Source organism: Acanthochromis polyacanthus, chromosome 3, assembly GCF_021347895.1.
Source record: "Acanthochromis polyacanthus isolate Apoly-LR-REF ecotype Palm Island chromosome 3, KAUST_Apoly_ChrSc, whole genome shotgun sequence".
Lineage (NCBI taxonomy): Eukaryota > Metazoa > Chordata > Actinopteri > Pomacentridae > Acanthochromis > Acanthochromis polyacanthus.
This window is the reverse complement of record NC_067115.1, coordinates 23850348-23878255: the sequence shown is the minus strand read 5'-3', so window position 1 is coordinate 23878255 and position 27908 is coordinate 23850348. Positions and strand designations below refer to the sequence as shown.

General features: G+C 40.9%; 1 protein-coding gene across 2 annotated transcripts in view; it reads right to left on the bottom strand.

The window, feature by feature from the left end:
• Positions 1 to 2431: 2431 nt before the first annotated feature.
• The window catches only part of zcchc7 (zinc finger, CCHC domain containing 7), a 52092-nt gene continuing 26615 nt past the window's right edge, over positions 2432 to 27908 (bottom strand). For both annotated transcript variants that reach the window (XM_022206058.2, XM_022206059.2), the window contains exons 4-10: positions 25323 to 25372; positions 25019 to 25156; positions 24235 to 24405; positions 20417 to 20452; positions 6051 to 6146; positions 5399 to 5516; positions 2432 to 3982 (exon numbers count right to left, since the gene is read on the bottom strand). In XM_022206058.2, the coding sequence (XP_022061750.1) occupies positions 3345 to 3982; positions 5399 to 5516; positions 6051 to 6146; positions 20417 to 20452; positions 24235 to 24405; positions 25019 to 25156; positions 25323 to 25372 (1247 nt within the window). In that variant the 3' untranslated portion in view covers positions 2432 to 3344. The remainder of the gene's footprint in view (positions 3983 to 5398; positions 5517 to 6050; positions 6147 to 20416; positions 20453 to 24234; positions 24406 to 25018; positions 25157 to 25322; positions 25373 to 27908) is intronic.

Below are 27908 nucleotides of genomic sequence, written 5' to 3'. Positions count from 1 at the left end.
GAAAAGATGCTTTTGTCTCCAAGAGATTAAATTTCAGTGAAGTTAACTTGTTTAGAGCTGCTGGTTTTGGAAGGCAATTTGTATTTGAAACGTCCAATTTCAACACCTAAGTAACATTCTGCTTTCACATAGTAACCTGAAGACTTTTCCAGTGATGGCCTTTACTTCAGCAGCAGGTCTTAATCATTTTACCGCTATTTTTGATGGTAGAGTCTCCTGCTGTTGTGATCGCAGGTTCAACTTATAACTCTGTGAGCAAGTCAGGTCCTCTTCCTCTGAATTTGCAGCTTTTTCGGGGTTGTTTCACATCCACACTCATTTATCAGAGGTTCTAACCTTCTCCTCAAGTCTGCAGTTTGTGGGCTCCCAGTCTTGCCATTTATCTGTCGCCGCTGGCTGAAACTAATTTTGTGTTATTGTGGGATTTTAAAAACTGAACAAATGATAAAAACTGAAAACATGATGATTAAATTAGACTTATGCACAAGACTGAATAATCCTGTGTGAAGCTGTAAAATTACTGCTTACAAAAAGACTATAGAAAATGCATCAATTGGAACAGACAGACTGGCTGAAACAGGCAAAGACAACTTATAAGAGTGATTGTTGTGTACACTCGCTGAAACCCTACACTGTGTGTTTGTGTGTGTGCTGGCGGGTCATGGTGACCTGGCAAGCTAAAACAAACACCTCAGCAGAATTTTATGCCAGAGGTACATTCCTTGTGCCTAACAATGATCTGGAAATGCACTCTCGACAGCTTGCAATGCACTACCAATACTATCTCTGTGTTTAGCATCCACAGCCCGGGTGAAGAGTATTTATCTACTTTTTTAAAAGGAGGCATTTGGAAATTTACCATGATTAAGTCATACACCATGAGACATGAATTAATTCAAATGTAATGGTGGAAGAAATGTCACAAGATTCATCTTTTAAATGGGTTGTGGTTTTCCAGAATGAGAATTGACATTTAAGGTCTCGAGATTTGCTCGTGTTTGTCCTTACAACTTGTACTGAATCAACATTATTCACATCAGATTCTGCGGACTTTTTCTTGAAGAGCTTTAAGATATTAGTAGTTGATCCATAAGTGACTTTTGGAAGAAGTGGTGGATGAAGCGGTCAGATCATCACAGGCCCCTACTGACAGACTGAGACACTACAGTTTCTACCATTTTTAACAAATGCTCTGTTGTCTACATATTAATTTTAATTTGTGACAAACATGAAGGAAATAAAAATACACCAATGATAGTAAAGCTTGAGACTTTCACATTTATGACACCAGTGTATCCAACAGTGAATGGACAACCAACTTTAAATATGATGGCACTGTCAGCATGGATCCTTCTTGTATATTCTTAATCTGTGCCTTTTTTTGTCTTCAAAACTTAGCTTTGTTAATTTACTTATGTCAACAGGATGGATCACTTGTCATCACCTACAGATGACACTTTCATCTGGGGGAATAGTGACATTTGGTAACTGGAATGAAATGGTTTTAATGCATCTTAAACAGAAATTACAGCAGAAAAGTCGTGAGAAATATTATCAAGCACTTCAATATTACAAAATGAAACAGCGTGAACCAGTGTTAGATATTGAAGTTTCAGATTCAGTTTTTATTTTCCCATGAGTGTTACGGGTGCCGCCGTATTCTGGTCTCCTCCTCTTGTGTGCTTGTGTGTGCGTGCCTGTTTCTTTTTATACGCTTTCAGGTTGCCGCTGCAGTTGATCCTCCTCACCTGTGCCCGGAGTCTAATTTAGAGCAGCTGACCCGAGCCGAAGTCAGGCAATCCGGAGCCTGCATTGATCAGTATAAGAAGCCGGGGCGGCATAGCTCAGTGGGTGGAGTGGCCGTGTTGCGGTTCGATCCGGCCCGTCGTGCTCATGTCGAGTTATCCCTGAGCAAGACACCTAACCCCTGAAAATTGCTCCAGGGGCGCTGTACCGCGGCTGACCCTGCGCTCTGACCCCCCCCCCCCCCCCCCGCGAAAATATGTGAAAATCAGAATTTCCCCTCGTGGTATTAATAAGGGATATAAAAGCCGGCAAGCCTGAAGCTCAGAAGCTTGCCGCTGTAAGCCATGCTCATGTGCCTCAGCTTAGTTGAACTTTGTTAGACATTATAAAACTCTGTACATTTTGGAGGCACTAGTTTTCGTATTTCACACACGCTAATTTTGATTGTTAGGATTTATTTTGGGACAAAACTCTAGGTTAGAGTCTCTTTGTGTTTTCGTTTTGTATTTTAGTTCCCAGCACTCATTTAGTTATTGCCTCATTTTACTTTTGTTTGTCACAATTTTATTCTTTTGTTAATAAATATCTTCAATACCATTAATGTTACTGGGTTAGCTGGGTTTGTAACAGTGAGTCTTTGGGGAACCATTAGTCGTGTTACAAAGACACTGTACACTATTTCATGTGATGTTTTAGGGTTTAATTTTGTTAGAACCATAACAAATAAGATCATGTACAACTGAATTAAATAAATGATGGTGAAAAGCTGATGTCACAACCGCATGTTATCCAGAACTGGTAACGCGATGACCTGCAGATCTGCATCAAACATGCAATAGATGCATTTACAGTGTGAGCGTACATTTAGGTAAATTAAAATGACTTCATTTCAAAATGACAAACTTATTTCCAAGAGTGTTTGAAAGACATTCACCATCTTTTTGTTCCAACAGCAGCAACAACTATGAATCTGTGTTCAGAGTAGAGGCACTAGGAAATGATCTTACTAAATGTTCGCAATGGGAAGAACCTACTGTGAAAGAAATAAAAGAACATACAGTTACTTCTGAGGGAATCTACTGTAAACATTGTTGGTGAATAACTTGCAGCTCCTCTTTTAGTCACCCCGTTTCGCTGACAACAAACAGAACAGTGAATATGCCCATGGAACAAACTAAGTGAGCTGAGTGTTGTTATATTAAGCTCTCTATTTCTAAGCATATTAACAGTGATGTCTGCAGTTTGAAGTGGAGGACAGTTGTAATTATCAAACTACAGAAACAGTGAAAAAGCAGCTTGAACATCTTCATAGGAGAAAAAGGACAAATGCTGTAGCTCTGCTCAGTTCAAGTGTGACATTGAGGCAGCATGAACAACAGCAGAACTGAGGCAGCTAAGTGGAATTTATATGATTAATTTCACTTTTTACACCTGTGCTCTTCCTCCCGACATGTCAAAATGATTTCTCTGAACAAGGATCAATGAAGGTTCCTAAAGCCATGGATGACGACTGCAGCTCTGCTTCAGTGAGACCTGAGTCAACAAAATGTCTGACACATCCCTAAATGTCCTCACTGTTGGTCTGAAAGGTTTACATGTCACAGAACCTGATTCTTACGCCTGCGTTTCCTTTGTTTGATGCTGAACAGATTCTCATCCGTTGGGTACATCTCTGCACCAAACTGTTTGTCAGCTTTCCTGAGGTTTCGATCTCTCCTCTTTGGATTCTTCTTTGCTTTCTGTTGCTTTGACTGTGGCCCCGGCATCGCCCCTTTTACAGTCCTGCACAGATAATCTGGTCTGCCATCTCTGTGTCCTCCTGGTAGTCCGAAAAGAACCTGCTTCATTTTATTCATTCTCCTTTTTTTCTTCTTCTTCTGCATGCTCTCCCCGGTGCCTCCCCCTCTGGGAAAGTCATCCGCTTCATCAAAAACTAGCTTACTTGGTGGGAGTGAGTCCCTCGAGGTGGGAACTGGTCTCTTAGGTTTCCATGGTTTCGCACTGCCAATGCTCTCCTGTTTGTACTTATTTGTTTTGGGTCTTTCAGCACTAAAGTCACCGTTGTCTTTAAAAAAGATATGGCTGGGGCTGGGTTTGTGGTTGTTCGGGGTTTGGTGAGGTTTGTGATTGGGCAGGTGGCTGTTTTTGGGATGGTTGATTTTCAGTTTCTTCTTTGGCGGTCCTGGTGTGAGAATGGTCTCTGAATGGCCTGGTATATAGCCATTTTTCTTCAGTTCTAGGAGAAAGACAAACAGATTTATTTGAGCTTTCTCTTTTATGCATTAGCCCAATGAGCATCAAAGTCAGGTAAGACAAAAACTGTACTTATACTTTACACAAGGCAGGAGCCTGGTCGATCCTGTCAGTAGCATCTGTTTGTCTCAGAGATTAACCCATGCAAGTGTAAGGACACGTGTGAAACTGCAAATGAATCACTGTAGTAGTTATGATAACAAATATAAGTACTAGTCTTATATTCTGAAGAAATATGCTTTTTTTTTAAGGGTATAGCATCCAGTTTTACTGGTCGATTGCTCTCGTCCAGCTAACTTCTCAGTAGCTGGACAATAACTGGAAATAATTTCAAAATGAAAAAAGTGTTACATCAACAATCTTCCACAACTAATCAGTTATTTTTGTCAGTGGGAGGAACAGATTCACTGTGAACACCCGTCTGTTTTCAAAACTCATCCGATGTGAGAGAGACTGCTTTGGTATAACTAATTCAGTGTTTACTGAAAGTTCATTTGGAGTCACCTCCAAATGAACTGACTCCTTGTTAAAGACGTGTAAGAGAACAACATTAAAATGTGGCACTGTGGACGCCTTAGTTAGTCTAGAAATAGTGTGTTTTTCTCAACAACCAACTGATTGGTTAAAGAATAGGTATGATTTTAACTCACCAAGATTTTCTCAATTGAATACAGTCCATCTATGCTAAGCTAACTTCATCTTCACATTTGCCGTATTCTATGGGTATTAATCACCTCATCCAACTTTTGGCAAGACAGTGAATGACCATAATTTTGAAAATGTCAAGTTACTCCTTTAAGCCTTTGCTTCAAGTGCCCAAACTCTGTCATCTTGAACAAACCTGACAAACACCCTTTTGTTTTATTCTGTGGATTACTTCATTGATTACACACATGCAATCACTTGACAAAGGAAAAATACTGAATAGATGACTTAAAAAAACAACAAATGTAGTTGCTGTAACACAGGTGCACTATAAGGTACAGTCAAGCATCCAGTTATGTTCTGATGTATGTAGAAATTGCTGATTAGAACCAGCTGACAATGATTTTGTATCAAGATGGCAAGAGGAAAAAACATAAGTGGCTTTGAATGAAAGTTGACTGTTGGGGCACAGATGGCAGGAGCTTCAGTCACTTATTAACTGACGAGTTTTTCGATACATTTCTACATGTAGATCTATGCAGCTTCTTCCAGGATGACAAAGCACCCATCCACAGGATTAGTTAATTGGTTGTATGTACATTAATTCTGACTGCAGGAGTTACGGCCCATGAGTCAAAGTGTTCCATATTTGTACACAGCGAACAATGATACCCAAACTAATACACACAATGCAAGGAAGGCTACAAACAACTACTAAGGAACAGATGTTTGTGCTTTTCTGTAGGTGACTTACCTTTGACCCTCAGCTTGATCCTGTGTTGCCTTCGATTAATGTCCTCCACGGTGTCATAGTGGTTTATGAACGGGATGCTGGGATAAGTTCCATTGAACATCCTCCGCTGTGTACATTCCTGGGAAAAACAGAACATCAGCGATATTAAAATATGTGGACTGAAACACGCAAAGGATGAGGACAAGAACATCTTAATATTTTAACCAACTGCTGAGTACAAAATAGAACACTATGTTAACTAGATTTTCAAATCTGACCAAAAACCAGAGCTCTAGAAATCAAATGTAATGAGTAAACCTGAAGAAACTGAAAAATAAAAAATAAAAAAAAGGAAAAAAGGAAAACAGGACAACTTGTACAGACAGACAGACAGACAGACAATTTATTAATTACAAAGAAAATTCAAATTCAACAGTGATTTGTCATGTACTCTACTAGTATTTTTAGATTTCTTCATTATCATTTATATGGGACTTAAAAAACTTTAAAATATCTATACTTCTACCAGTTTCTGCTCACACTGAAGCTGCGACTCTGGACTTTCTTGGCTTTACACAGCAGACGGGAACACGCAAACTGGCAAATACCGACACACATAGTATGACAGAAAATAGTAAAAATGTAGTCAGTTGAGACAGACAGAGGCACTCACATGGCCAAAGTGTCCTTTCTTGGAGCAGTTGTAGCAGAAGGCAGGAGATCGACCACTGTCCTCTGCTTGCCGCTTCACAGGAGGACCGGTCTTAGTCTGAGCACAGAGAGAAGAGCTTGCTACTGAAAACCATTATGCTTAATACAAATTCAAAAGCAGATTTCTTTTATTCGCACAAAACATGATGGACACAATGAAGTGGTGGTTTAACCTTCCAATTGTCTCCCATTCTCCCTCGCCTCTGCCATCATTCCCATGCTCTCCATTGATGCGGATTGCCGTGTATTGTACGGTGAATATGGGTGCAGATATAAAGCAGTGATTACCGAGGTATAGTTAGAGGCCTGTAATGACCCTGTATGATAAGTAACAGTGTGTGTGTGTGTGTGTGTGTTGGACAGAGGGTCCCGTCCCCCATGGGCCAGTGTTCTAAAAGCCTTCCATGCTCCAGCGCCCACAGCAAATATACACTGATAAAGAGAGGGAGAGGAGACACAGGCAGAGTGCATTTACTGCTAATGTTACACACACACACACACACACACACACACACACACACACACACACACACACACACACACACACACACACACACACACACACACACACACACACACAATTCCATTCTCTAAAACACACACACAAAACTTCACACACCTTCACACTCATCTAAGAAGACCCCTCCTTCCTCTCTCAACCCGATTTCGAGATTACAAATGATTTGTGACCCACGTCATTTCTTAAACATAGCTTAGCTAACCTCCTCTCTCTCCAGCTTCCCCCTCTCCTCCATACACACCCATGCAAACCCACATCTACCCCTCACACTTGTTTTTTCCCCCCTCACTTTCTCCCTCTCTCTCTCTCTCTCTCTCTTTTCCGCTTGAGTAGTTTTGCGGCAGAAAGGATGAATGCTATTAGAGCGTCGCGTCATTATCGGGTCAGGCCTGCCGGGCCCATCTCCATCACAAAGGCCAGGAGATCACAGACCTCTTGCTAGCACGCACGCACACACATTAACACACAAACACACATGCGCACCCTAAGGAGATCACAGTCCCAGTCTCAAGCCCCCCGACCTCCACCCTTCCTGCCCCTCTTCCCATTCATCTTGGATGTAAATTGGCTGTAGGTCTCCCTCTGTCTCTCCCTCCCTGACCTTGGGCTTGTGTTATCTCCACATACTCTGATCCAGCACATAGACAGAATGAATGAAAGCACGAGAGAGGAGGGGGGGGGTGAAGAAGAAATGAAATCCCCTCCTATTCTCCCATCAACCTGTGATAGTGTGCAAACCTGGCGAGAGTGTGCATCTGCATGTGAGGAGTTGTCCGCCTCATACAATACTAATTAAACGGATGAACCTCCATCCCTCTGTCACCCTCTGTTCTCATCTCGCACTGAGTATCATGGACATCTAAACGGTATGAAGCCTTCAGAGATCATATCAGGTTGCTGTTGTCCACATTTTTTCTCAGGGGTTTGGAGAGGAGTCTTGGAGGCTCTGAGTGTGCAGAGAAGGTGAATATGACACAGGAATTTGTTTAGCCAGTTTTGCATCAGTAAAATACACATCATTGTGGACATGGAAATCGCAGGTTTAGCACCGACTCAGTGGCAAACTGATTTTTGAAGTTATGTGTCTGCTAAAAACAGATCTAAAATCCTGTGATCAAAATGGAAAGTGAACAAGATCAAGAAATTCAATGGATAATTTCATGAAAACAGACTTTGACTTGGCTTAGATTTAACTCGTAGACTTTAGCTAGACATGTGAATGTACACCTAGGCAATTTCACGTTTCCATGAAAACTCACTTTTATTCATGTGCTAACATAATTAATGTGCTAACATAAGGGTTTTCTAATCATCAGTCTTTCAACAGCATTAGCTAACACAATGTAGCATTAGAACACAGGAGTGATGGTTGCTGGAAATGTTCCTCTGTACCCCTATGGAGATATTCCATTAAAAATCAGCCATTTCTACATCGCTTACATTATTCTAAGACAAGGCTTAATAGACTTATTCCTTCCATTTCACCTTTGTGTGTCAAATGCAAAGTGAGTAATGGTACATTAGGGCATTCATTCTTTTTCTGTCCCTTGCTTAAAAACTTTTGGTCTGAAAATTTTCAATTGTACAGTACGGTATATAAGAAGACCATAACACCTGATGTTTTAACGGTGATACTTGGCTCTTCAGATCAAACTGTGTCATTCTCCCAGTCAGCTCAGAAAGTCATCATGTTTGGCATGACTATTAAAGAGGGTCATTCTGAGAGAATGGAAGTCCACTATGCCTCCTAGTTATTATAAATGGCTGAATGATATGATGTCTTGTTTATATCTTGAGGAGATTCGGTATGGTCTGTCTGATACCCAAGATAAATTTAGGACGATCTGGAGTCCTTTTGTTGATCATATCAAGCAGGGGGGGACTCGGCCTGTAACCTCAGGAGACTGAACTGTGGAGTCTGCTCACTCTGGACCGCTGGAACTATTGTATTTGTACCATGTGGATTGTATGCATTAATTTTTAGATTTTATGTGAAGATATCTTAGCACTGGCAGTGTTTGTGTTCATTGTAAAAATAGAATAAAAATATATATTTTTTAAAAATCTGCTGTTTCCAGCTAGAATAGTCATTTACCACATTAACAATGTCTAGACTGAATTTCTGACTAATTTAATGTTATCTTCATTGAAAAACACTGCTTTTCTTTCAAAAATACGGACATTTCTAAGTGACCCTAAACTTTTGAACGATAGTGTATCTATTGCACAAGCTCATCAAACTTTTCACTACCTTACATAGATATATTATATTACCTGAGCTCACAGCAACATATTTTGCAATGAATTCTGGGTAAATAAAAATAAAAATTCAAGTTAAAACATGGCTAACTGAATGCATCTCTTCAGTACAGTAGAAAACATCTACCTCCTCAAAGATTTTACCAGCTATGTGGACATTTTACAGGGAAAATACAGCAAAGAATTGAACACTCCAACACTTGGAGACAAATAACATCCAAGGTCCAACAAAGTACTGCAGTCTCGAGAAACTTTCCCTTAACATGTCTTGGTCCATGATTATAACAACAAACCACAACACACAAGCAAGTTTATATTTGGGCCTGTTGGTGTGTTCAGTTCAGGTTCAGTCGTGGTGGCGGTGCATGGCTCTGCTAGGTCATACCTACACGGTTTCAAAATAACCAAATCCAATTTTAAAGCTGGATTAAGAATGGTACACGTTTAGGAAAAGTCATATGTCTTCAAAGCTATCCATCATAATCAATTTCTGATTAAATTGGAGAAAAAACTGCACTACATACTCCAAACATTGTGACTCACTGTCACATTTATAAGCAGCTCCTGGTATTTTGTTTGTGACTCTTTAAAACAATTCAATTAAATCATGATTTTTATTCTGCATTGTATCTCTAGGAGAGAAAAAGTGTTAAAATGAGTCAGTAATGCACTACACAATAAAGGCACAAATTACAGTAAAGCATAAAGACATCATCCTGTGTTATGTGAGTTTGTCTGGCTTCTGTTAATCACCTTGGAACCCCTCAGCGTTATCTTACAACTCCATGTAGGGGTCCAGAAACCAGTTACTTATGAATTAGCATTTTGGATGATTTTACTTTTGACATAAAGACATCCACTACAACCACTGTGCTTGGAGAAGACCATGATCACTATACAAAATGATTTTCTTGTACACCTTTCTCAAAATGGGCCGTGAAACTGTCTCTTAAATTTGCTTTTTTTGGGCCATTTTTGGTTTTATTTGACAGGAAAGCAGAGGAAAAGACCTGCAGGAAGACCGGCATATCAAAGCGCTGTGAGCTGGAATCGAACCCAGGCCACTGCATCAGGGACTATAGCCCCTTTTTATGGGTCGCTCGCTCAACCAGTTCAGCTATCTGGGCGCCCTCTTAAACTTGCTTAACACTTTCAGGGATGAAAACGGAGTCAGGCTTCATTTAAAAACAAAAAAAAACCCAACATCTGTCCGACTATCAGTCTTCTCGCTGCAGACACAGTAGGAAAGATCCTGCTGATACAAAATGAGGAACTTCTGGAGCTCCTCACGCACACATTGCTGGTCCGACAAAAAGAAGACCGAAGTCGTGCAGAGGACTGATGCTTTGGTTGAGGGTGTGTGTGTTTGTGTGCAGGAGGGTATTTGAGAAGGTCCTACGGGCTTCGCTGTGTGGACACAGACAACCAGCCATCCGTGGCCTCTCATGCATGCACACACAGACACATGAGCGCTCTCTCTCCCCGTCACACAAATGTGTTTTTCCCACAGTCGTCCCAACACATACACCGTGTCTCTCTAAGCCCCGCTCTCCTCTGCTCCTTGCCTTAGCTGCTGGTGGCAAAGCTGTGATAATCCTTCGGCCAACACAAAGCTCAGACTGTTACAGACTACAATCTGAAGGAACACACACACGCGCACACACACACCCTGCACACACACACATTTATCAAACAAAATCCGAGGAGCAAACAGGCTTGTGTGTGTGTGTGTGTGTGTGTGTGTGTGTGTGTGTGTGTGTGTGTGTGTGTGTGTGTGTGTGTGTGTGTGTGTGTGTGTGTGAGAGAGGAGAGGGGGTGGGATGCGAACAGTAACGGGTGGTGGGAGCATGGGGGCCGGGGCCAGCAGCACTGTTTTGCATATGTTATTGCAGCAATGGGGAGAGGTTTGCATATGTTACTGGACCCACAGGGGACCGACTCTGCATGCTTTATCATAGAGAACAGCCTCACAACACAACACAAGACTACTGGGCTCATACCAAAACAAACAGACCCTTGTGATGTGTGTGTGTGTGTGTGTGTGTGTGTGTGTGTGTGTGTGTGTGTGTGTGTGTGTGTGTGTGTGTGTGTGTGTGTGTGTGTGTGTGTGTGCGCAACATGCCAGTATGTACATATTAGGTTAACAGTGAGGATTAATTAGACTGTTGTGAATTAGCGAGATGAAATGGCTATAAGATGAACATATTCTCAGACAGAATACAACAAATGAACTCCACAGCTGACCATTAATCTTCTTGTTCTCTTGATATATGAGCTGCGCATCAGGAATTTAATAATAATGTTCACTCTCGCTCATGAACGCAACGATCGGTCTTTCTTCGGAGACTGTTTAAGGTGGAGGTGTGCAGACAGGGAGGCTACGGAGCAAAAGGAGGAGGAGGAGAGGGGGATTCTCCAAATAACCAGATGTGATTCCTGCCCCCTTTGTGTCTGCCAGTTCACAAAGACTCAGACCGAAGCCCTAACCCAGCAAGGACTCGCACACAGCGTAATTCCCAGAGGCTCTTCCTATCTCCTCCCGTCAGTCAGTCAATCAGTCAATCAGTCAGAAGACAATCAGTAGGAGTCCTGATTTTTTTTTTTTTAAAAGAGAGGGACAAAAATGCTCCTGGAATGTCACGATAATGTGATTCAGGGGAGTGAACGGCGGTGGGTTGCCACCTCTGGAGAAAACCCCCCTTCTGGGGCAGCAACTGGCGGTAATCTGGTCACACCGTGGAAGGCGGAACAGAGGATACAAGCTAATCTATTGAAACCTGAGTCTAAGATGTAAGATTTCTATTCTGAGGGCTCACTGCCGAGTTCAGAGGTTGTTCTCTCTTGCGGTCAGTGTGAGGCTGAGCATACAGAACTATGCGACCCACCTCATTCCCACCAATTACACAGAGACAGCACATATGGACAAGAGAGACAGGGATTTAGACATACTATATACAGATGGACCGAGTCTCTTATGCTCTAGTCAGGATGTTAAATCCTGATTTTACATCTCGGCCAGCCAATCCCACACCTACACACAAAACACACACACAACAAAATCGACGCCATCCAGCTAAGCGGAAAGTCACAATGACCTGCAGAGCCTGCAAGACCTCTGATAACACTGCACCTGTGTGTGACTGAGTGTGAGAGCATGTGCATTTGTGTGTACATTCCTATGGTTCTGCATCTACATCCAGGGCTGTGTATGAACACACTGCTACTAAAAGAATAAAAAATAAAGTCTTGAGTGCAGCGTCCCTATCCTTCTGAGTGAGGACAGCAAACTGTCTGTCAGGTTTGTTGTAATGACATTTCTTTGTACTTTCTTAAATCTTCTGTCTTTTTCCCTGGAAAAAAATGCCCCTCTCGAAACAAGAAAAAAAATTTTATTTCAATGAACTTTTACCTTGAAATAAGTGAAAAAATCTGCCAATAGAACAAGTGAACAATGGTTAGATAAGATTTCTTGAAATAAGATATGATATGTAGAGTATTGAGATCTTAAAATTAGCTGGGAAAACTTACTTTAAGCTCTATTTTACCAGGATTGTCAAGCTTAGGTGTCTTAAAATAAGCTAGACATGCTAAAAAATAGCAGTTTTTCACTCAAAAATAGATTTTTGCTTTCATGTAACCTTCTAATTTGAGATGTATTAAACTTAATTTGAATTTTCTTGTAAAATACAATTCAAAACAAGATCATTTCAAGATTGTTTGACTTGCTGAAATGTCACTTGTTAAGTGAATTTATCTTAAATCAAGTGGGATGAGACATTTTGACTAAAAATAAGACAGACTTGGTAAGATTTTGATTTTTTTACAGTGTTGAGCTTATTACTGATACATATTTGAACTTTTTACATCGAGTTGCTGAAGCTGTAACGGTTTTCATGATCAACACTAATTATTCCCTTGTTTGGTCTGTCAATTGTGAAAGTGTACAACACAGTTTGGTAGAGTCTAGGGCGCTGTCTTCAAATTGCTAGGTTTGTCTGACCTGCAACTTTGAACTCAAAAATATTCAGTTAAAAATTATATGTAACAGAAAAAAATAATCTAAGCAGCTCCTACCGGCAAATCTTGACACATTTCACTCATAATTGACCCGAAATTTCAAAATCTCATTATAAAACTGTGAGATTCCACAATATGAGTCTGATTGTATATTTTTTATCACATTGCAAGCCATATTTTTCCATGTGGCACAGTAAAAAAAAAAGAGAACTAAACTGTTATTAATTGCCATACATAACTCTATGAACTGTGCGACCTATAACTTTACTTACATTCCCCTAATGACCGCCGGCTGCTAATAAAACTAGACTTCAAAAGACATTTCCTTTCACAAATGTACCTTCCCCTGCTTTCGTTTGAGGGAGAATAAAGAGACAGCAGCCTTTTGACATGGTGGGGGTGAGAAGGCCGGACGGTCTGTACTGTATAATGATGAGACAGCAAAAACAGCTCACTGAATAGATGTGGATTTAAAGGATTTTTACAGAGCACTGTTAGAATTGAGCACATTCTTGTAAGAGGAATGGAAAAAAACAGGTCAGCCAAACAGAAGGAAGGACAGAACAAGAAGAGGAATAAAGGTCAAGACTTAAACCTGCGACGTAAAGTTCAGCACAAAGAACAGAAGACTTAATGGCTTATTACTAGTAGAATATATGAGTTGAAATGGGATTTAGTCTTTATTCATGCAAGACTGCTTTTCTGTTCAAGGTTAGTCGGCTTACACTGCTTTAATTAGACTATTAATAATAATTTTTTTAGAAAAAATGTGCTATGCCTTTCCATATGCATCTCGTGGTGTTTTGGACCTCTTTGGCTTTTGCAGAGGATGTTAAATATGCTGCACATTTAATGGTGACATGTGCACAAGCAACATTAAATTCAAAACCACAAATGCTTCTCTCTGTCACCCTGATGCTTTCTTTGAAAGAACACCTTAAAAAATTGTAATATTCCCTTCCTCATGTTGAGGGATCAGAGTGCTCTTCCCTGTTGGACCACTGAATGGCGCTCTATCTCCACACAGCAGCCGATCAGTGAGACCGGTTGAAGTAGAAGAAACAATCAGAGTTAACTAGTCTTTAAAACAGTTGGCTTAAGGACGAAAAACATTTTAAATGTAGCTTAATGCAATAATATTCAGTTTTTTGAATATAAAGTTGCCAGTTGTACGCAGAGAACCGGGACTTTACTATTGATAATTTCATGTAGCTGCGAATCACAGAGAAGCGTTACAAGCCAACGGAGCAAACAATGAACCAGGAACACGAAACAGCAGACACTCACTCTGTGAATGCACACATCATTTTAATCTTAAGAAAATTAAATATACTATATTTGTGTATATGGTGATATCCATTCACTGCAAAATAACAGCAAGAACTTATAATCACACGTACGACTGAAGGAAGACACTGCAATATTTATATAAAGCAAAAAATAGGAAAGTAATTTTTCTGTGAACACAAACCAGAATGACGGCTACAGTTAGTGTCTTTATCCTTAGATGGGTAAAATATTTACAAGACTGAGCTTAAATCAGTGACGCTGTTAAACGTTGAACGTGTAACTGCATTCATTTTGCACTGAGTAGGAAGGAACAAATGCTCAAAATAAAAAGAATGTATCTGTTAAATGTCCTGCAGCTATAAAAATAGCAAATACAAAAAAATCAGTTTAACATCAAGTAAGTAAATGCGTTGTTTGAGATCCGTATTGCCATTTAACTATCTGAGTATGATCAGTTTTACAAATTACTTTCTCCAAACGCTGCTTTTTTAAGCGTTCCACTATACTGACTGCATGCCCATTTGAAGGTCTAAAGGTCGTTTTCGCAACAATTTATTCCGTTTATCCAAAAACACACAAAGGAAATGAACCGAGCACTCCTGAGTCAAAGAAGCTAAATATTTTAATTTTGCACAATGTGCTTTAATTTGACGTAGACAACCTGAAATAGTCTCCTAAGTAAAAAAGACATTTTTCCCTGGAAAGTCAATGGAAAATAAGAGGATTTAAGGAGCATAATGTCTTAACCTTGGGCTAACAAAGGCGTGTGTGAATTGAGAATACCCTCTGAAAAAAGACGGCGGGACAAAAAAAAACTTACAAAAAGGTACAACATGCTAAATGAAAGGGGACAGGAAGGCAGTCAGGTGGGAAAGAGGGAAGCTAAAACGGCTTCATTTCCGAGTCGAGCAAGAAGGTCACCGACTGTTTTTTTCCCGGGCACCTCGACACACACACACACACACACACACACACACACACACACACACACACACACACACACACACACACACACACACACACACACACACACACACACACACACACACCTGTCCCTAAGGAAAAGATCAATACACACACAGGAGAAAATCCGCTCAATATACACACACCACCACGGGCAGAGGCACCGATCAATAAACACCGACGTACAGGTGTCACCGCTACGATCTAAAGAGAGGCCAATCAATGCTCACACAGCGATATACCTGTACCAATCAGCTGCTGTGAGCTCAGATTCACTCCCCGCTTGCTCTCTCTGTCTCTCTCAGCCTGTTTAATACACTCATCCCCCCCAGCAGCTCCTACAACACACCTCTCTCTCTCCCACCCTCTCCAGCTGTCTCTGCCTTCCTCTCTGTCTTGTTCATACCTTTCTGCTATGTAGGTGAGTCATGTTAAACCTAATGTCACGTGGCCCCGTCTCGCTCTTACACGAGGCAGTTAAAAAAACACACACACACACCAAAAAGGCACATGGAAAGTTGCATTTAACCCACATTCAGTGTCGGAAATTAAAAGCAAGAAAATTCCCACTTTAAATGTCCGTTTTAAAGAAGTAAGGCTTCATTTCTCACAGCAGCCAGAGGGTGGTGCTCTGGTCTTAAAGCCAGCACGGCAAGGTCCCATCGACAGGAGGGAGGAAAAAAGTCACTGTGACTTGTATGTGTGTTGCCTCCTTGCATGCACGCATTTATGCATGATCTTTACATGCATTAATGCAGTCGGTATACAGACAGCAGGTCACTAAACCTGCACTCTGGCCTTTCATGACTGTTCTCCATCCATCCATCCTTCATCATGTTCTCTTGCTCCTTCCTCCCCGTCTTCCTTCTCATCAGTCCTCTCTTCCTCTATGTTCTCAAGCATCGGCCAGTTTCTTTCACTTTCTTCATCTTTTACTATGTTGTTGGCTACTAAAGATAAAAACGGTTCTTTTTCTCCCTTAACTGTGAAAAATCTCTCTCGAAAACACTGTTGAGTTCAAATGTTGCATTTGGTAACGCGGATAGAAAGTGAATCTGCAACTGTGACAACTGATTAACCATTAAAAGCTGTTTATCGGGTGCAAATACTCATAATTCACCAGTCTGTCAAATACAAGAATTTGCTTCATCATAACGCTTCAATCATGCAAAAACAACAAATCTGAATATATCACTGCTGATATTTAGAACTTATTAGTCTATTAAACTATTGACAGATTTAACAACAATGGGAATATTATTAATTGCAGCCCTCTGTTACCTTGATTTTTATGTTCTTGTGGCTGTTCCTAAACACAGCGACGTTTAGAAACAAGTTCAGCCCTTCGACAACGTTAACAGATTTTTGGTTTCACACATTTAAAACACAAAGTCCTCTCTGTGCAGTTATCATTTTACACCAACACCCGGCTCAAAACCAATGCAGAGGAGGCAAAACGCATTTCACCTAGAGGAAATCTCAGGCGTGTATGAACCGTGAGACTATACAATCAATCTCAGAGTGAAAGAAAGAAGCAAGTTCAAATCTCTGAGGGTTGCAGCATGGCATCCTGGGAAATGAAGGCAAGAGTGCACTTACATTAAACATCATACTGAGTGTTTTAGGGGTTTTCCAATAATGTTTATGTACAGTGTTTAGTGAGAATAGAGTAGGATGAAAGGAGGTAAGCACATGAGGCCTGCAGAAAAAGGAGCCACCTCTGCACTGTAAAGCTGCAAGAAAAAGAAAGAAGTAAAACCACAGTGTCTGTCGAGACGTGTGTGTGTGGGTGAGCGAAAGAGAAAGAGAGACTGAGGAAGAGCTGTTGAACTAAACCCACATTTTCAAAGGGGAAAAAAGCAAATTTTTGTAAATACAAGTATAGCTGTGTAAAAAACGTATTTGAATGCATGTGACAACACACAATGAAAATGTTGTGGATATCTTTTTAATCCATTTGCTGCTCTATGTATTTGTAGCAGTGTGTCTGTGCGTGTTTGTGTGTGTGTCCATGTGTGTCAGTATCGTACTTTCTCAGTAAATACCCCGGGGCTTTGTGGTCTATACTGTGCGGTTTGGAGGAGTTTGTTAGTTGAGGGCCAGGTGCAGGCAGACAACACACACACACACTCACGGAAGATAAACGGACCTGGCACACACTCTCTTTCCCTCTCACACACAAACACACACACACACAAACGAAGGATAAATGGACCCAGTAGCAGGGAGGTCTGACAGAATGCCTTTTCACACCTGGCTGAGCCCAGCGGAAGGTGACAGAGTCACATCTCCCAAAGCGAACACACACACACACACACACACGCACACACACACCTTCTCACATTGGGGAGTTCAGGGTCATAAGCAGCATCATGAATAAAATGAGGCTGTCTTAAACAGAAGGAGCCCTGTGTATGCATGTGTGTAGGTGTGTTTGTGAGTGCGACGGTGTGTTTGTGTCTGTGCGGGCCCCTAACCCCCATGCCAGTTTGGATCTGTAACGACCTTCTGTTCCCAGTGCTTAAATGGCTTAAATACTTCAATTAGACCTGGGTCACAATCCTCCACCCGTTAAAGCACACCGGCACACACACAGGCGCACACATGGAAATGGAACAACAGCAGAAAAAAAACGGTTTCATCATGTTGCGAGGCGACCGGAGACTTTTGTCGGCATCTTCTCTTCTCTTCTCATGTGTGGCTCAAAGTGAAACTCTACAGTAAATCGTACAACATCCTCCGCCAACACATGAGCAACAATTAAACTCAACTCCCATCATCCTCTGTGCCGACGTCTCCCCTGGAACTTCTCTGTCCCGCTCCCTCCTCCTTCCTCCTCCTCTCTGCGTCTATCCCGCCGTGCTACCCCAGCGCTAACGATGCTGCCTTTTCATTAGACAGCCCCTGCTAATTAATCTCCATAGAGGAGAGTGACAGACCTCCCCCAACACACACACACACGCAAAGTGCACGCCAAGATATATGCAAACACACACTCTTCTTCCCTCACTCTCACTCCCTCGTCCCGCGTGGTGTTGGCAGCCCATTTCATGCTTTATCACGTCTTTTAATTGACAAACAAGCTGCTCTTTTCTCTTAGGCTGAGGTCTATATCACCCCCTCGCTCAGATGCACACATACACACAGCCAATCATACACACACATACACACAAGTGAGGAGCCAAAAAAACTAGTTATCTTTTCTGATTTTGGATAAACACACTCACATGCACACACAGACGTACAAATAAGCAAATGCCTCCCTGCTGACATATGGCCCATGTGACTGTCTCACAGTTTTCTACACTTTGACACATTATTTTAAACCACACCACACACCCCCATAGATGTCACATGTGCACTTAGGTTTAAAGTGAAGCACGAAAGAAAAGGTTCCTATCAGTTTTGTCACTTCCCTAATCTTATATATATATATATTTTGCTATGCTTCACTCATCTGCTACAGGGCAAAGTCAATACTAATCAGAACTTACTTATTGATTTTAAGTGGTCGCGTGACACCTTTGCCTCCATGATGTTCATGGTAAAATAGTTTCTTTTGGGAGGCCTTTTATAACCTCCACACCCTAAACCAGCCTCGTCACAACGCTAAAATCCACATCACTGCTTGATTGATTCCAGTAACATTTAAATAATGTTGCAGTGAGCAAAAGAAGACAGTAAACCTGAGAGTTTTAACCCAACACTCTGATTTAGTATTTTAGCAACTCCACAACCAAGCAGTTTATATTCTGTTCAGTCCTAAATGTCTACAAATGAAACTAAAGGATATCTAAGACATCCCAACCCCAAACCATTTCCCAGACACGTTATAGTGTAAAATTACTCTGTACTATTTGTTAAAACACATTTTTGACAGTAAGATTTCAAATATTTCTATTCTAATCAGGTTGCGTTCTGCATGGAAAGGACTTCGAAAATGTCACTGGCCGTAAGTGGGACTGTGTTCAGAAAGCTGCTGGCTTAGTCACCCCCTCCACCACCTTTATATTTCTCTGCTTTAATTGGGACTCTGGACAAAACGAACACAGCTACTGGGATCAAATTTGACGCACTGGTTGAGCAAAACTTTTGAGTATTAGTTTTAACATAGCATTATGTATGTAAAATGCATGCTGATCATTTGTCATTTGTGGGGTGTTTGACTGAACTGATGGGAAGACATTTGTCATTTTTTATTTTTACTGCTATGGTAGATACACTTTATCATAAATATATACCATAGACTTTATCGGTGTGGTGATTTGCCCACCAAAAAGTTTTAAAAATTTCTCAAAAAAATTGTTAAAAAAGAATAATGACGTAGCTTCATAGTGTAGGGACTTACATTCCACATACTACATTTGCATACTGAAGTTTCCACAACATCAGTAAAAGGTGTTAGGAAACTGATAACAAACCATAACAGATGCTAGAACAACAGCTTGTACAGAAAAGGAACATTGCTGACATTTACTGTGTAATGCTTAAAAAAACTAATTTTAATTTTCTCTGCCTGCCTGTGTCATTTCTATCCCAACACCAAAGTTTACAGCACTAAAATACAGGTGTGAGACCAGGCAGGGTACGTGGAACAAACGTCTACACACTATGTGCTCACCTGATCCAGAACTACAATGAACAATGTACAGCGATGAGGTGGCTCATCGTGGTGCATGTGTGGTTCACTTAAGGTTTGGCATTCTTTCCACAATACAGGGACTGCCTTCTTGATTTTGTCTCTCATTTTATACTTCAGCACTATCTGGTATTTATCTTTGGCTACATCCACAAAAATACATTTTCTTTCTTCTTTTTTTGTAGTACCATTTCAAAAAATAACTTCTGCCCGTTCTGACAAACAGAAAGTAAGACTAGAGATTTCTTTACTACGATAAGTTGGAGCTCTTACTGGAAGGAAGCCAAGTATAAGGTGGTCATGGTGGGAGAAAACATAGATTTGAAGTTGTCATTACGTGATGGAGACGTCACAAATCAGGGTCAAGGAACGGGAACATGGGTGTCATCTTGAATAAAAGTGTTGGTTTCTGCACATCCAGACAAAAATGCAATCCTGGAGTTTTCGAACTTAAAAAGGGATCAACAGTGCTCTCTAAAGGAGTCACAGGATAAGCATAAATATATCAAACGTCTTGTCGAGTCACCTTTGCCAGAAGGTCGACTAAATGCAGCCATGAGACCAGCAGCAGTAAAGAAATGAAGCTGATGAGAGAAGGGTATGAGGCTTGGCAAATTTGGCTTTGTGTAAAGATACTTACTGTAATGTGGTACTGTCTCCAGATCTCTGGACAAGCCTGAGGAAAGAAGAAAAAAAAACAACAATTGACAGGGTGACCACATTCAAAGACATATTTACACAGGCACATACAAGGAGAACTGCATCAAGAGCAACAACTTTAACCCTGTATGCGTATCGTAACTCTGATCACATATTTAGGACAAAATAAGAATGAAAAACCTGTGCAGGAAAACTAACTTTTGTTTCATAAGGAGTGAGATGGGAGGTGACTTTGTGAGAGATGCTGATTAACAGACAGACCAGAGAGAAAAGACGGGGCCCAATTGAAACTGAAAAACAAACCATGGTGTCATTTGTTTGCCTGCCCGAGTCTTTCAGTGTCTTCCTGTGTCTCTTTCTAAACCTTTATCACCCTGATTTCCCACTAACTGTTTTTTTTTCCATCTGTGCGTCTCCCTGCAGTCAGTCACTCAAACAGTCAGTAAGTGAGGCAGTCAGTCATTTTGTCCCGGTGTGGCTAAAGCATTATCTCCGGGGCTTCTCCATGCTGTTCCTTAAGCGTTCCGACATCCTTTTCCCAACCGCAGCCACTTCCCACTGGGAAATTGAAAATGCCGCAGTCGCCGCAGGCAACAAGATTTATCTACTTACATACCTACTGAGTGGGAGAGACGGAGTGCAGGAAGGAGAAGCAGATTCAAGTCTGTTCTGTAACAAGGCCAGTTGTTAGTTGGAGCTTAGAGATGCTAAATAAGTTCCTCTACAACATCAGAATTCCCCTGGCATTAAAAGGTGGCTAATTATACCAAAAGTGCTTCATCTTTAAAAGCACCTTGCACAGAATGGAAGGTACTTTTTCTGGCTTAATCTAATCTCTTTGGATTTCAACACAGAGAAGAACGGGCATGAATTTCGACAGCTGTATCTTCCTCCAACTCTCATCTAGCTCTTTTCTTTTCTTCAGCAAGCCCCTCCACCCACAGCCGCTCCCTCCCGTTTGCTCTCTCCCTCCAGACCGCCAGGGTAGTGTGTTGTTGTCGAGGGCGACAGGCGAGGCGAGCGACACACTCGCGCTCCATCAACCGTCTGTCTTTAATGAGAGACACAGAAAGGCCCAGGGGACTGAGACCTGACTCTCTTTCTCTCTCAAACAGACACACTAATATATACAGTATAATTTGTGAGTGTAAGAAAGAAAAAAAAAACTTCCAAGAAAAGGGTAATTACGACGGCACACAACTTTGCACCTTTGTTTGCTGCTGAAAACAATATGCAAAAGAGAGCGGGGGAACGAGACTGACTGGAGGATCTGGACGAAGAGGTGAGAAAAAAATGGGTGACTGATTGTGAGAAAGAGAAAAAGAAAAATTGGGTTATGTGTGTCCTGGTCTACCCTCTCCCTCTGGTGTTCACCTGGTTACTCATCCATTACACAGAGCACAGTACATGACTGACTGATGGAGAGAGAGGGCGAGAGAGAGACGGAGGGAAAAGAAGAAGGGGTCGAGGGTGAGGCGGGGGAGACGCAGGCAGCTTCCTACATACACACAGGGTTTTCCATTCTGTGGCATTAGTGTAAATGGGCAAGGTAATGAACGCTGCGATGGGATAATTGTCATTGATGGTCATTAGAGTCACCCTTCAGCGCCAACACACACACACAGCTGGAATATGCAGCATGGCAGAGACATAACTAAGCTGTAATTGGTGAAGTGTATCAATTAATGTGAACAGCGGCGTGTGTTGACCCCTGGTCACTCATTATCGCTGAGAGAAAGTGGGGGAGAGAGGGATGAGAAAGAGGGAAAAAGGGAGAAATGGGGAGAGAGGGAAATGGGAGACGGGTCATGGAAAGAATGCAAAAGTGAGAGGCATATGTATACCTCTGTGGTAGAGGTGGTGGGAGCGATAGAGTGTTGACATTAAGTAGTAACTGTTCTTGACAGCAAAACACAGCTTCTACACACATCTGTGGTCATTCTGATGCACCTACTCATACAGAAACATGAACGGCTCCATGTAGAAGGTGTACATAGCCTTCTGCATCAGTATTTTTATTGCACTTTTGCATTTCTTGTCTTGCTTCTTTCAGGCCTTATTTGTATCAAGCTGCAGTAACATGTAAATTTCCCTGGTGATGGGATCAAAAAAAGCATTTTTAAAACTCTTGTCTGAAGTTTTGCTTATTCTCATCCTGACTGTATATTTGCTTCCTGTGTGTCTGAAGTCTTGTGATAAGTTGTTAAGTTGACAAGTGTTATTTTGCATTGTGAGAATTACAAACATGCTCAACAATGTTCCACATTACTCTTGCATGACACAGTTGTGTTTTCTTCTCTTATGTCACTTTCTTTTTAGTGCTAACCAAAATGTATTTTCAACATCTTCTTAATATCAACATGTCCAATTGCATTGTGCAAAAAGGTCTGAAATCCGGTGAATTAAAAGTAATTTTTTACATTTGACCTATCAGATGGACTTCTGGATACAGGAGCCATGTATGTACACCATTTGACCAATCAGATAAGGGCCAAGGTAACCAGAGATCAACTGGTGTCTATTTGGTGGCGACTGTGAAGTTAGTTAGCCTGATGGCTGAAGAACTAGAGAAGAGGGAAGAATTGGGTGAGTTCAGAAGGAAACATTTTAAACAGAGCAAGAGAGAATAAAATTTTATTTCTTATAGTAATAACATGTTATTTAAATCAACATTTTATTGATGTGATTGGGTATTTATGTACATTTTGTTCAATAAAGTAAAATAATTCACTTCTTTATTCAGTGGGCATATACTGGTGCTCAGGATGTATATTAGCAGTGTCCTAATTGTCAAACCTCTAAACCCACTGGTGGGTTCAAAGGCTTTAAAATTGTAGAAACTGAAAGAATTGTTAGATTTTTGAACTTTCCAATGGCCCTTGAACTAATCATGTGTTTCATGGTACTCACCTGGAAAATTTGAGCAAATCTAAGCTTAAATCGTGATATTTTATTAATGACTTTTTTCTACATGCATAATATAAACACTAGTAAAAAAGGAGCAATTTGTATTGAAGAGATTCTGCAAAAAAGTTAAAAATTCTGCACTCCACTCTGCAACTGTAGAACCATTAGCGATTTAGCTGTGAGTGACGTGCCAAAAATCCAGGGACTTTTTTTCTGGACTACAAGCTGTGAGCCGATTGGAGGATTGGTGACACTTGGGGATTGGGGTGGGGTACTTGGAAAAAAAAGTGTTGTACAAGTTGATCATTGTGGTATACTGCAGAATAGACATTTCTGGGATCTCTGTACTGGAACTCTACTACTAGAAATGGTTTTCATAGAGGTGCAGGACTTTATGAAACTGAGTCCAACAGTGACTAAAATGTGACTTTACTCTATTACTGTGTGGCCCTAAATTACTTGAGCTTGGCCTCTTACCTCCAGTGTAAGAAAATATAATTGATATATTGGGCCACAGTGCACTTTGTGAAAGGTCTTTCCAGTTTAATCCTTGCAATGTAAGCTAAGGTCCATAATGACTCAACTGAACAGAGCCCTGACCTCAACTATATCAAACGTCTTTGGACCAGCTGTTGCATCAACAAATCAACACACTCATGTCCCTTTACTAAACATCAGAGCCAAAAATCAGTGATGCTGTTGGGGCTGAATGAGAAGAAATCCCCACAGCCAGTTCACAAAATCAGGCCGGAAACCTTCACAAGTCAGCAATGAATTATGTTACAGTAGATTACAGTTCATATGGTTTTCAAATAGGATGATCCAAATTAGGGTGGTCCAGTGAGTTTACTGCTATAAAGGCACGTTTGGCTTTCTAGAAGCTATACTCACGTCAAAGAAGTGTCCCGTCATGCTGCACCGATGACACTGTTTGTGCCAGTACGCCCTCTCGCTGCAGGACTCGTAGAGGTGTCCGGGCAGGCCGCAGTTGTTGCAGTGTTTTTTGGGACATTCACTGACCACGTGGCCTGGGGTGCCGCACAGGAAGCAGGGCTGCACCTTCTGCAAAGACGTATACATGTAAGACAGTTAGGAGTTTCACATACAGGGTGACACAAAAAAATGGGAACTTTTTAACAATCCAATAAAGCCAAGAGTGATGGAAGAAAAATATTTTATTCATAGTAATTGAAACCTTAAAACATGCCATTTAAGAAACAATGATGGAATTTTCATTTTTCAAAAATTACTTCCTGTAGATGGCGTCCTCCTGTACGAATGCTTTCTTGAAATCTGCTGTTGAGATTCCTCTTTGGCCGCTGCAACATCTCAGCTTGGATACTGTGAATTTCACCCTGAATTCTCTGTTTTAACTCATCCAGAGTTCTTGGTTGAGTCGTGTGCACTTTACTCTTGAGATAGCCCCAGGTAGATTTCAACAATGCATTCATACAGGAGGACGCCATCTACAGGAAGTAATTTTTTAAAAATGAAAATTCCATCATTGTTTCTTAAATGGCATGTTTTAAGGTTTCAATTATTATCAATAAAATATTTTTCTTCCATCACTCTTGGTTTTATTGGATTATTAAAAAGTTTCTGTTTTTGTGTCACCCTGTACTTGCATGCAGTGTGTATAAGCTACACATGTTGCTGTGTACAGATGGGAACTGACTTTGGGCTCAGGGCAGTTCTTGGAGAGATGTCCGGTCTTGTTGCAGTTTCTGCAGTGGACGTTCTTGCCAGTATAGTATCTGCTTGCCACCCGCTGTACTGCTGTCCTGACACCTTTGTCTTTGTTATAGATCCTAGCCTGAAAAACAAACAGACAGGGCATCGCTGACATCACGTTGTTGCGGTAAGGCTCAAAGGACTAACATGGAATGCAGATCACACTAACATTACGAGCTACATTACCGGTTAATGGTATACTGATACTAATACTATACCATACTAGAAAGCTGTTAATTACCACCTACCTCAATGTCTTTGTCCAAAACCAACCAGATTCCCTGTTCTTCTTCACCATCTATCAAAACAGAAAGCAAAATGATTTACGAAAAATGAGTCTTATTTTCAGAATATAACCAAATATACATTCCTTGACCACTTTATCAGATAGCAAATCTAATACAATCCATCACAACAGATCTGCACTATACTCAACAAATACATCAATACATTCAACTAGAAAGATAATTAAATTAGAAAGAACTGGTGTTACTTGTTCAGAATCAAGAATAACACACAAGTTATGAGATAAGTGTGCTTATCAATTTCTGAAAGCAAACTTTGAAAACTACTTTAGCTCCTTAAAACTGGTGACAGTACATTAGCACCAGAGCTGCACTCGAAAGTGTGGTTTTGTAATGACATGTATTTTCTATGGAAGCCTGCATCTGTGGAAACTAAACTTTTATCTTTTCTTACTCGAACAATGTGACACAAATGGACCCGCCATTTGATAAGAACCACAAGTGATAAATTCTTGACAATATCCAACCCTATTAAGAATTCTAAACCCAGAGGAATAAGTTTAGTTTTCTGTACGAGAAGGACACACACACACACACACACACACACACACACACACACACACACACACACACACACACACACACACACACACACACACACACACACACACACACCGGTCACACACACACACACACACACACACACACACACACACACACACACACACACACACACACACAGAGAAACTGACACAGTGGCAGCCCAGCACATCTGTATGAGAGTGGCACTAACAGCACCCTGAGGGAGGCCGCTGTATTCTCCTCAGGCCCACAGAACTGTAACTGACATCCAGAAATTGTAAACGTACACACAAATACACACACAGCAGCACACAGACACGTGTACTCAGCATAAATTATGTGCTGATAGCAATGACCCACACAGGCTCACATGCTTTCACAAACACATACAGACACACCCACGCATCGACCCCTGCGATTAGCTGGTTGACAGTCTTTAGCCTTTGGACAAACATACAGCCTTGAGCCATAATCAAATATTACACTCTCCCTTCCGCCCCTTTCTCTCTCTTTCTTTCCCTGACTCTCTCCATCCAGCACCTTATCGCTATTCGACTCAGCCCTCCTTCCTTTGCTTTTGCGCTCTCTCCTTGTTTTCTACCTCTCTTTCCCCCCTTCTCCTCCCCGGGTGAGCGACTGCAGAGGGAGGTTATCACCTCTCTTCTCTGTCAAACAAATTAAAATGGCTGCTGTTTGGATGAGGCTTCTTTCTGCCTCAACCTTCACCTCCAAAAAACACACACACGCAAGCAACTCCGTGCTCTCGACACATCATTCTTCGCTGATTAATTTGGAAAATCAAAACCTGTGAACATCCTTTAGCCATTAAACCAATGTGGCCTTTCACAGTTTCATAAACACATATATTTTGACCAAGCCAACACAATGTATAACCTGATTTTACGAACAACTCCTCTGTCGTCTCTGAAAGGAAAAGAGTTTAGACTGTAACATCAGTATCTGAACGCTGATCGCACAAGTGGAAACCAGCTCATCCAGGGCGTGAACTGATGATGCTATCATGTGGCACTCATTTGTAAGGTCCAATAAACATGTATTTGTTAGTTGCGAATGTTGAACTCATGCGACTTACATTCTAAGATGGGGGTTTTCTTTTAGAATCTAAATAAATTTGCCTCTTAAAAACAACTAAGGTGACAAAAATCTGTCTTTTTCAAAAACAAATTTAACTGTGAAACAGTGTAGTTACTGCCTGTATGTAGTGGCTAATCTGAAACCAGACACATGAAATCTGTTGTTAAAGAAATTATCATAGAAAATATTTTAAAACCATTTTACGGAGGCAAAATGGGGCCATCATTGTAAAAATAACAGCATCTGAGTGGTGTGCTTCAGTTCAGGGCAGCCAGTAAAGATTCATTTCAATATTGATTAATCTGTCAATTACTTTCTTTACTGAAGAACTGGTTGTCTTATCTATAAATGTTGTAAAAAAATCCCAAAATTCCTTCAAGTAGAAACCACTGTGACATCCTAAATATCTGGTTTTATCCAACCAAATGACAAACATATTAAATGTACGATGATTTAAAACTTAGAAAAGCAGCAAATGCACACATTGTTGAAGCCCAAAGAGGCAAGTGTTGGTCATTTTTCTCAAACATGTAACTAAAACAAAATATCTTTAACTTTCTTCTGATGAACTAATCAATGAATTCACTGATGGTTCTAGCTCTACTTCAGCTCCACAGACGGGGAGATGGGAGCACAGCCATAGACGACTGTTCAATATTTGGTTCCTGTTTTGTTATTTGCACCCAAGACCTGTTTCTAGTGTTTCATGTCAGTATTTTTCAGTTATATACTTCCCTGTGTTTATTTCAGCGCTCATACCTCACTGATATTTTTTAATTAGTGGTGTAGCGACAGCTAAAGATCAGTGTACTCCAGCTTTCTGTGTATTAGCAGATGCATGTGTTTTGTCTCTCTCTTTCACGCTAGCACAAGATATACTCTAATGTAGTTAGCTTTGGTTGGTTTTATATG